We start from the raw sequence: 10,460 nt of genomic DNA, 5'->3' as shown, positions 1-10,460 counted from the left end.
CTATATGTTTCGTTTCATTTCACGATGATGAAAAACTAGCATGAATGTTTCGGTATTATTCTAATTTATTAAATTGCAGCTGTACCTTTAATGTCGTTATGTTGTGAAAATTTAATGGAAATATTCCATGAAAAACTGAAAAGGAAAAATTTATTTTTTTGCCCTGTAGGAACTCTTGATCTGTCCGTGTTTCCAGTCGGGAGCTCCGGGTTGTTACACTACTTCCTGTCCTTTGTAATAAAGGCCCGGCGGCTCAGCGGGTCAGTTTTTGGTATTAGGTTCGGTGAATCCGGGTTTAATCGGAGCCATCAGAACCGCAAACATGGTGAGTGTTCCTGAACTGGGTCTTTGTGACCCGGTCCTTCTCAGACTGGTGACAATTTTTATTTTTTAACGCGATGATTTGAATATGGCGGCTGTTTGAGGAGACGTTGGCGGGACGTTGCAGTAGAGGTCCAAATGGATCCGAACCGGATCAGTACAACGGGAAACTGGTCCATTACATCAATATCTGAACCCATTGGCCTGGTTTTGATTAAAGGGTCATAGCTTGGCTGTATGTGGTCCACTTCGGTTCGATCTCACAGAATATTACTCCAATAAGCAGAACAAACCGAACCCGATCCATATCAAGGCTGATAAAGCTCGGTTCTGGAGTGCAGAGACCGAACTGGGTCAGATACCAGAGTCTGTGAAACGAGCAATAGAACCAGAATACGGACCGCGGTTCTGTGTTTACTCTCAGTTTGGACTTTCAGGTAAGCTGCTCACCTGCTGGGCAGTACTCGCTCTGGTATCAGAACCATCCGGGCTCACCGGAACCGGTCAGAGCTCTGCGGTAGTTCCACTCCACAACAAATGTTCTGGTTCTGCAGGATTTGGGTCAGAGCCAAGAACATCATGGAAGGTTTCATCCAGAACCGGGTCAGTAAACTCACCGGACCGGAGAAACCCGGGTTCAGAGAAGGAGACCAGGGTTCTGGTTTATGTTGTCCTCCTGGTTCTGGTTCAGAAATATTTTTGTTGATTTAACATTGAAAGATCCATAATAGAACCGGATCCAGGATGGAACCAGAACCAGAATAAATTACTCTCTTCTGTTAATAGTCTTAAGTGAAACTAAGAAAGTTCTGCTCAGGTTCTGCTTCCTTCTTCTTCTGTGGATTAATTTTAGTAGATTAAAACATGGCTGTTTCTCGATATTCTGGTCTTTAAACGGACCTTGGTTCAGAGTTCTGCCGGTTAGATCGGATCAGAAAACAGAAAATCCTTTTCCATCTCAAGAAACCCTGATGCAGGTAACTGGGTCAGAACCTGGTGTGATGTGGTGATGATGTCATGCTGCTGCTTGTCTCTGATTGGCTGCAGACGGTGGGGAAGAGCAGCAAGATGCTGCAGCACATCGACTTCAGGATGAGGTGCATCCTGCAGGACGGCCGCATCTTCATCGGAACCTTCAAGGCCTTCGACAAACACATGAACCTCATCCTGTGCGACTGCGACGAGTTCCGCAAGATCAAGTAGGTCCAAGGAACCAGAACCGGGCTTTCACTGGGTCACATGTAGCTGAGCTTCGATTGAACACAGAATGAAAAGTCTTAGAGTTCAAAGATAAAGATAAATCTTTCTTTCTCTATGGTTATTAAAGTTGCTGTTTTATTGACCTGTGATTCATTAACCTGGTAAACAAAGAATGTTATTTATTAGAATTACTGAACGAGTTTAAAGTTCCTATGAGCTGAAAATAAACATCTCATGATAAATGAAGAACAATCTAACTTGGAGAGTTCAACATCTAATAAACCTCAAACTAAACATTTTATTTCATTCAAGCCAATTTAATGATGAAATGATATAATTTCTGACTTTGTTTTTTTTTTTGCAGCATTAAACTATATGATCTCTTCTGATCTGTTTGTTTTATGAAAGCTTCTTTTCAGAGTTTCAGTTCAAATTGCAGAACTCGTCTCTTTTCCCACCAACTTCCTGATCCAATGACTTTAAATCCAAATCTTCCAGAAGGTTCAATAATTTGGCATGCAGCTGTGTTCAGTTTTTATTTTCCTACTTTTTGAGTTTAATAAGATTCCTTCATGTGTTTTTGCATAGCTATAAAAACATTTTAGTGATAAACACAGGAAAACAGTTTTTGTTTCCAGCAGATTTAACATTTTGATAGTCGACGAGTAGTTATTTTATTATAAATAAAATAAATACAATTTATTTATTATATTTATTTTATTATAAATAAAATAAATACAATTTATTTATTATATTTATTTTATTATAAATAAAATAACGTCGCAGCGACGCCTCAGTCTAAAGATTCTGTTTAAATCTTCTACTGAGAGGAAACGATAAACTGATCATTAATTTAAAATCCCTCTAAGATTCAACACTTTATCAAATCATATCAGTTTCCATAGAACAGAATAGAAACAGATTTTATTGTCCAGCTGCAGCCTCAGATTCACAGATCAGTCAAACAATTTACAAAGAAATATTAACAGTAACAAGCAATACCAGAAAATGCTTCAGTCTCTAAAACATGTTCCAATATCTTTTAGAAATAAACATATTGGATGTGCAACTGAGTTGCATCATAATGTGTATGCATATTAAACATAGAAAAAGACGAAACATTTGCAATACAGTGCAGAAAAACGGATATGTAAAAACTGGAAATGTTATAAAATGAGTGAAAGTCTTGAAGTGATTGTGCAAATGGATTTGTTGAGTTTGTTATTATAATATATTTCCAGGTTTAGCTGATCTGCTCTGTTATTAAAATGTAATTTTACAAAGGTGAAGCAGACTTCAGGCTGCCACCATGCCTTGACCTTTGACCCAAAACTGAAGTTAATTTTTGTTAAATCTGGATCATCTCATGGTACCAAACACCCTGCTGTGACCCGGTTCTGATAGAATCGGGGTTCAGTTCTGATTGGCTGGGAGGTGGTGGTTGTTTCCATGGTAACGTCTCCAGGTGGGTGACCTTTCACCTCGTTCTCTTCTCTCCTGCAGGCCAAAGAACTCGAAGCAGCCGGAGCGCGAGGAGAAGCGGGTTCTGGGTCTGGTTCTGCTGCGGGGGGAGAACCTGGTTTCCATGACGGTGGAAGGCCCCCCACCCAAAGACGTGAGTACATCCTGCTGAGCGCTGCTGTGCAGTGGTGACCTCTGACCTCTAACCTGTGATCTCTCCCTCAGACCGGGATCGCCCGGGTTCCCCTGGCGGGCGTGGCTGGCGGGCCGGGCGTGGGCCGTGCTGCGGGTCGGGGCGTCCCGGCCGGGGCGCCGATGCCTCAGGCTCCGGCTGGACTGGCAGGGCCAGTCCGAGGAGTGGGCGGTCCTTCCCAGCAGGTAACCATGGTGATATGGGTACCGCGGGTCCAGCGGCGGGTCTGGTTCTGACGGGTTCTGTGTGTTCCAGGTGATGACGCCACAGGGCAGAGGTACGGTTGCTGCAGCAGCAGCAGGCGCCAGCATTGCGGGCGCCCCGACGCAGTACCCCCCTGGGCGGGGAGCCCCGCCCCCCATGGCCCGAGCCGCGCCCCCTCCAGGTGAGTCCAGCTCCAGTGTTTGATGGCTGCAGATTGCTCTCTAATTCCTCATTGGCTCATGTTCTCTGGCTCTGCCCCCACAGGCATGATGGGCCCACCCCCCGGCATGCGGCCTCCGATGGGCCCCCCGATGGGAATGCCACCCGGCCCGGGCCGTGGCGCCCCAATGGGAATGCCGCCCCCTGGCATGAGGCCGCCGCCCCCTGGGATGAGAGGTTAACTGGCCGGCCGACTACATTGCGTCTTACTTTAGCCAATCACTGACCTTAACCTGATCATGTGACCTCTTCTAGGACCGCCCCCTCCAGGAATGAGGCCGCCGCCCAGGCCATGAAGAAGCTCCGCCTCCTCAGACACTTGTATAGATGTTTTTGTTACTTTTTAATAAAGTTTTCTCAGTTTGAATTTCTCTTGTCTGTTTGAACTGTTTCCATGGTAACAAGGAACGTGAGGCGACTTCACAGAACTGATTTTAAATCCCTGGAAAACTCGATGGAGAGAAAACCTCTGGAAGTTACATAGAAGGATAAACGGCTTTTTTGGAAGGGTTTCATAAGACTGACAAACATCCGTCATGAACATGAAGAAATCTTAATGGATCTTTACTGCTGTCATGATGTGTTGTTTGGTTAAAGACATTTTGGGGGTCTTTTGTGGGCTCTAGTGTCTCTTATATTAAAGTAGGCTGACAGGAAAGGGGGGAAACATGAAGTAAATGTCACCGGGTTCGGGAATTGAACCCACAACAGCCACGCCGAGAACTCAAGGCCTCCATATGGTGGTCATGCTATACGCCACCACAGCACGCCAGGTTAATGACATTTTTAAAGTTCTGGTAAAATTTGCATTAAACTGTCATTATTTACAGTTTATAACATTTGTAAACATTCATGCATTGTCCTACAGCATGTGCACACGCATTTTTAAGAGGATTATGTGAATTAAACATTTTTTAAATGTTGAACTAATATGAGGAGTCTGGTGTCATTAATAATCAAACTTTTTCACAAAGGTGTAACTGAAGAACCCAAACCTGGTTCAACTGGATCATAAAACATTTATTTCCTTCACCGGTCTAAACCTGAGCTGCTGGAATTAAACAAGTTTTGAAATAACACAAAAAGAAAGAAATAAGATTAATAAACAAACCAGAGAAAGGTTCATATGGAACTGCTGCAGTTCACTCAGCGTCCATGAGGGGGCGTTGTCTGCTCAGAGTCTTTTTCAAACATTTTATTATTTGAAGTATAATAAAATACTTCTTTCTGGTTTTGTTATTGATATTATAAATTCAGAAAATTATTCCGTCTTAAACCGAAATCAGAATCAATCTTCCTTTAGTAATATCACTTCTGCCCAGAAGGGGGCGGTAGTGAGCCAGTGCCAGAACAGGTGCATCATATTCAAATTAATTAAATTCCCATCGTCGTTACTAGAAATATATGTGTATTTTTTTTTTTTTTTTTTTTTTACTGTAGTTAAAATTATTTTTTTGTGTTGAATGGGCTGATTGTTCTAAATAAAACATTTGTGGTGGAGGAAAGTTGTGTTTATAAATGAAAAACTTTGTTTATGAAAAGTCGACCCCGTTGGTGAACCAGAACCAGGAAGTCTTCAGCTGAACACGTGATTTTAACCAGAAGACAAGAGTCACATGACCGGCTGTCGTCAGTCACATGACCCGCAGTGATTAGAACGACTGCAGCGCGCGGACAGGTAGACTCTGAAAGGTGAGTTTTTGTAATGCTGGGGTTCTGGTTCCGCGTGAACCCAGATTATTTTAGCAGGTCTAACCTGTCCTGGACGAACCCCCTCAATCTGGTTCGGTTCTGACCCGGTTCTGGTCCGGACTGGGGTTGTTTCCGTGTCTCTTGGTGAACTCTGTTTCTTTCGGTTTGAATCTGCATCGTGACGGTTCCGTTTGGGTTCTGGCTGTCCCCTTTGTAAAGGAAATTCTGCTGGTTCCGATAAAAGGTAGGCGTTTTTGTCTTGGAGTTTAATAAAGTTTACTCCCTGCTGAAGTGGATCAGAACTTAAATAATGGGTCGTTGTGGACCGACCCTGTTGGAGGCAGCTGACCGAAACCGACAGAACTTCCTGTTAAGGCCCGGTTCTGCTGCAGACCCCCCTGGTGGTCTGTTTGGGGTTAGCAGCTTATTGATGATGGGATGGATCTGGATTGGACCGGATCTGGGTTGTCCTACAGTGAAACCTGCTCACTAAGTTCTGGAGGTGGTCCAGAACAGAAGGTCCAGATTGGTTGTGACCATAAATCTGGAGGAGTTCTGTTGCAGTTTCATCAACATGATGAAGATCTTCACCTGGTTCTGGAGCACCAGGTCCAGGTTTTCTTCAGGTGTGTTAAAGTGTAATTACAGTCTTTGGTTCTGATCCGTTTACCAAGGTTGTGTTAACAACATGTAAAATGGGGTAGTAGGTGGGGGTTAGTAGGTGATGTCACTTCCTGTCCAGGCTCCGGTGTAGTAGGTGATGTCACTTCCTGTCCAGGCTCCGGTGTCGTAGGTGATGTCACTTCCTGTCCCGGCCCAGATGCAGGTGTTCCTGTGGTTCCTCCTGACGTTCCTGCTGGGCGCCGGCGCCGCTCCCGCTGCAGATGAGGTCACCTTCCTTCCTGGGCTCCAGAAGCAGCCGAGCTTCAGGCAGTACTCTGGATACCTGACCGTGGCTGATGGGAAACACCTTCACTACTGGTCAGTACCTGAGCTCCTGCAGCTCACCTGGCTGCTGCTGCCTCACCTGAACAGGTTCTGGTTCTCAGGTTTGTGGAGTCTCAGAACAAGCCGTCGTCCGACCCGGTGGTTCTGTGGCTGAACGGCGGTCCGGGCTGCAGCTCATTGGACGGACTGCTCACCGAGCATGGACCCTTCCTGGTAGCTAACCCCTGACTCCTCCCACTTTACCTGTATGACATCAGTGCGCACTGTTTGATTTCCTCTCCTTCAGATCCAGGACGATGGAGTGACGCTGCAGTACAACCCGTATTCCTGGAACAAGGTAGGCCATGTGACTGGGGGGTGTGGTCAACAACTGAGTCCTGAAAGCTGATTGGCTCATTGCTCACCTGCAGATTGCCAACATGTTGTACCTGGAGTCTCCAGTGGGTGTTGGCTTCTCGTACTCTGACGATAAGAATTACAAAACCAATGACACTGAGGTGAGTGATGAGCTTCCAACGCTGCTTCTGATTGGTTCACGGCTGCCTGTGGACCTGAGTCTCGGCCTCTGATTGGTTCTCCAGTGTGTGAGACGTTCTGTGTCTGCAGGTGTCCATGAACAACTACCTGGCTCTGAAGGAGTTCTTCCGGCTGTTTCCAGAGTACAGCAGCAACGAGCTCTACCTGACTGGAGAAAGTTACGGTGGGATCTACATCCCGACGCTCGCCGAGCGAGTCATGGAGGACTCCAGCCTGAACCTGCAGGTTCTGCTCACCTTCTGACCCGTTCAGGTGACCTCACCTGGCCTCTGTGTGACGCCCTGTTGACCTGTGTTGCAGGGCGTTGCTGTGGGCAACGGGATGTCGAGCTACGAGCTGAATGATAACTCTCTGGTTTACTTCGCCTACTACCACGGCCTGCTGGGCAGCCAGCTGTGGGCGGAGCTTCAGATGTACTGCTGCAGCGGCGGGAAGTGTGATTTCTACAACAACCAGAACCCCAACTGCAGTGATAAGGTGAGTCTCAACCCGACGGGGTGGGAGGGGGTGTAGAGCAACAACAGAGTCTGGTTTGGCTATCAGCTATTGCTGATTTCATAGGGCAATTATTAATAAAACTGATCATTTATGACCAAGTTGGTTATCGACTGATCATCAGGAAAATAACAGCTAAACGGGTCAGTCTGTTATTGTCTAGTGGAGCCAGAACTTTCACTGGTGAATCATATGAATATGGATGCTTGAAGGCCTGAGTTTGTATTGGAGCTTTGGAAATGAGGATAATTAAACTTGCTTTGAATTAAGATAAGAGTAGATTAATTCGCTATGTTTAGTATTTAGTATATGTTCTTATAAGTATTCAATAACCTTTTAGACAATTGATTCTTAGTCTATTCATGAGCCGCAGTAGTGATGGATACAAGTTGGGATTTTGGGATTCCAAGATGGCAGCTTAAGCTTTTTTTTTTTTTTTTTTTAAAAGAAAAAACAGTCACAAGTCCAAACACCTTAAATAACAATATTAGTTGGTGAAGCCATAAATTTAGTTTAGCGATTGTCTCATTCATTCAGACAGAGGACATCTCGGCCTGCTGCAGGACGGTTTAGTGTAGCTGTTGGTGGCGAGAGAAGGAAGGAAAAAGAGTCGAAGCAGAGAAGTTTGTGTTACTGAAGTTGGAATTCAGCTACAGTTTGCTAAGACAAGCCGTTGTTGGAACAAGCTTCTACTTGCTGCAACGACGGCTCCATTTGGTGCAGTTGGGCATCAACAATGGAAAAACACATTGAAATACACATTATAACGATATTCAAATTGTTTATCTGATGCTGTTTTATCTGAGTGATCCATGAAAATCAGGGAATGAATGAGGGAAACAGTTGCTGGTCAAAAGGGATTCTCCTCTATTAAAGGCTGGTGGACGGAACCAAAGTGCCATTCAGACCGTTTTGAAAAAGTCCGGTCACATTTGCCAGCTGTGTGGAATCCATGATTTAAAGCTTTCTTCTACAGAATTATGAATAAATCAGGTTCAAGGCTGTTAGATGAACGGATGGTTCTTCCACCAGCCTCCTGTATGCCAGGTATTCAGTCCAGGTGTTCTCTCTCTACAGCTGTCAGACGTCCAGACAATCATTTACAATTCAGGGCTCAACATTTACAACCTGTACGCTCCGTGTGCAGGTGGAGTCCCTCACAGATTCAGGTAAGCTGTAACCTGGTTGACTGCACCTGCAACAGGTGAGTTCTGGATGGTCAGCCTGGCTGATGCTTTCTGCGTTCTCAGTTTGGACAATGGGCAGCTGGTGGTCAGAGATATGGGGAACATCTTCATCAAACATCAGGGGACTCGCCAGTGGAACCAGGTGTGTGAACTCACCTGCTGCCTAATTAAGATGGACTCACCTGCTCTCAGCTTCTCGCCTGCTGCTCCTTTGACTGCAGAAGCTGATGAGTCTGGCTGCTGTGCACCTGTCCGTCCGCCTGGATCCGCCCTGCACCAACTCCACGCCGTCCAGTCTCTACTTGAACAACGCGTACGTCAAGAAAGCTCTGCACATCAGTCCCCACGCTCTGGACTGGGCCATCTGCAGGTAACCGTCTCACCGTCCCGTCTGGCGGGGACACGTCAGCATATCTCTGACCTGTCCTGTCTGGTGTTGTAGTTCTGAGGTGAACATGATGTACGGCCGGCTCTACATGGACGTCAGGAAGCAGTACCTAAAACTGCTTTCAGCTCTGGTCAGTGACATCGCCGCAGCCCCTGTAACTTCCTGTCTGAGCAGGAAGTTACTCGCAGTGAGGATTCTGATTGGTGATCAGTGATGGCATAGTTACTTTGAAAAAGTAACTTTATTCAGATTCCTGATTAGTCCTTGAAAAAGTAACTGAGATTACTTAATTTGGAAAGTAACTAAGTTACATTAAAAGTAACTTTTTTAGTTCCTTTCGGCAGTAACCCTCTGCCACCTCACATTTAGCTTTGCCAATACTTAATTGCAAGTTATTTCATTATGTTAACATTATGAAATAACTTATAACATGTAACTGTATGGGAGATTGTTTAATAGTTATAATGGTAAAAAAAGAAGTTGGTGATTTTTAGGTGTTTTTGTGTCGTCCACTGTTGTGGATCTTAGAACCCCAGTCACTGTTGGAGGTGCAGGTGTGATCCAGGTGTGATCCAGGTGTGATCCAGGTGTGATCCAGGTGTTGTGCTCTCTGCAGAAGTACCGGGTCCTAGTTTACAACGGAGACGTGGACATGGCCTGCAACTTCATGGGTGACGAGTGGTTTGTGGAGTCTCTACAGCAGAAGGTAACGATCACCTGACCAGGCTAATAAGAACATTTTACAGGATCTGGAAACTTTGTAGCTAAAATAGCTACAAGACCCGTACCTGGAAACTGAAATAGTTTGATGTTTAAACGGCACCGCCAAGACACCTCAACTCGGCCTGGCGCTCGGGCGGCCTGCTCTGGAGCAGGCTAACTGCACAGAATAAATCGCCATGGTAACTTATGTGCTACTGCTTTTGTGAAACCGAAGGATGCTTAATTAAGCCAGGATATTCGGAATATCCAGTTTACCCTGCTGTCCTGGTTTTATGAAACAGCCTTCAGAGGTCCTCAGGTGTGTTGACCTGTGTGTGTTGACCTGTGTGTTAGGTGGAGGTCCAGCGGCGTCCCTGGGTCTATGACAGTCTGAATGGTCATCAGATCGGAGGCTTCGTTAAAGAGTTTGACAACATAGCCTTCCTCACGGTGAAGGTACGTCATCATCATCATCATCACTGATGTCGTGGTTCTCGTTGCTGATTGGCTGGTTTGTGGTCCCGCAGGGCTCTGGTCACATGGTTCCAACAGATAAACCTGTTGCCGCCTTCGCCATGTTCACCAGGTTCATCAAGAAGCAGCCGTACTGACCTGACCCGTTTGGACCTGCTCGGCTGCCGTACTCTCAGGGTGTTTTTCTTTTTATACCTCCGTCAAAATGGGTGTCTTATAAAAAATATTAATCGAATGTCTTCTTTGTGTTGACTCCATATCCATGGAAACGAGCACTGCTTGTTGATTTTCTGACGGTGAAATGTTGGTTTGAAGAGAAATGAAAATAAACTCCAATTTGAACCAAATCCTGGCTTCTGTTTCTATTTCTTTCTGGTTTCCCGGTTCTGACAGCGTCCCAGCAGAACCAACCAGAACCGGTCCCTGCAGCTCGGTGGGT

The 10,460-nt window shown here is 45.6% G+C and overlaps 2 protein-coding genes across 5 annotated transcripts; both read left to right on the top strand.

Annotated features, from left to right (window-relative positions):
* The first annotated feature begins 192 nt into the window (after positions 1-192).
* On the top strand, positions 193-3,965 carry snrpb (small nuclear ribonucleoprotein polypeptides B and B1). The gene is made up of 7 exons (XM_044121928.1): positions 193-325; positions 1,369-1,520; positions 3,025-3,136; positions 3,208-3,360; positions 3,431-3,560; positions 3,644-3,775; positions 3,854-3,965. Exons 1-7 carry the CDS (start codon positions 323-325, stop codon positions 3,892-3,894), a joined length of 723 nt encoding a protein of 240 aa, XP_043977863.1. The 5' UTR covers positions 193-322; the 3' UTR covers positions 3,895-3,965.
* Positions 3,966-5,149: 1,184 nt separating this feature from the next.
* Positions 5,150-10,368, top strand: ctsa (cathepsin A). Of its 4 annotated transcripts, none has more exons than XM_044120908.1 (14): positions 5,150-5,290; positions 6,111-6,271; positions 6,340-6,451; positions 6,525-6,575; positions 6,649-6,735; positions 6,845-7,000; positions 7,076-7,252; positions 8,348-8,439; positions 8,521-8,599; positions 8,679-8,827; positions 8,900-8,975; positions 9,462-9,551; positions 9,902-10,003; positions 10,075-10,368. In XM_044120908.1, exons 2-14 carry the CDS (start codon positions 6,111-6,113, stop codon positions 10,156-10,158), a joined length of 1,416 nt encoding a protein of 471 aa, XP_043976843.1. In that variant the 5' UTR covers positions 5,150-5,290; the 3' UTR covers positions 10,159-10,368. The 4 variants fall into 4 exon arrangements, with proteins under 4 accessions (XP_043976843.1, XP_043976840.1, XP_043976844.1 ...); XM_044120905.1 differs by having other exon boundaries at positions 5,156-5,290; positions 6,069-6,271; XM_044120909.1 differs by having other exon boundaries at positions 5,273-5,534.
* The last annotated feature ends 92 nt before the right edge of the window (positions 10,369-10,460 follow it).

This window comes from Gambusia affinis, linkage group LG07 (genome assembly GCF_019740435.1).
Source record: "Gambusia affinis linkage group LG07, SWU_Gaff_1.0, whole genome shotgun sequence".
In the NCBI taxonomy this organism is placed as follows: Eukaryota; Metazoa; Chordata; class Actinopteri; order Cyprinodontiformes; family Poeciliidae; genus Gambusia; species Gambusia affinis.
This window is presented reverse-complemented; position numbering and strand designations above follow the sequence as displayed.

Coding starts and splice junctions, on each gene's coding strand:
- snrpb (XM_044121928.1), top strand. Junction 3,137..3,207: donor AAGGCCCCCCACCCAAAGAC/GTGAGTACATCC, acceptor TCTCTCCCTCAG/ACCGGGATCGCCCGGGTTCC. Junction 3,361..3,430: donor TGGGCGGTCCTTCCCAGCAG/GTAACCATGGTG, acceptor TGTGTGTTCCAG/GTGATGACGCCACAGGGCAG.
- ctsa (XM_044120905.1), top strand. CDS start 6,087: ATGTCACTTCCTGTCCCGGCCCAGATGCAGGTGTTCCTGTGGTTCCTC. Junction 6,452..6,524: donor CCGAGCATGGACCCTTCCTG/GTAGCTAACCCC, acceptor CCTCTCCTTCAG/ATCCAGGACGATGGAGTGAC. Junction 7,253..8,347: donor ACCCCAACTGCAGTGATAAG/GTGAGTCTCAAC, acceptor CTCTCTCTACAG/CTGTCAGACGTCCAGACAAT.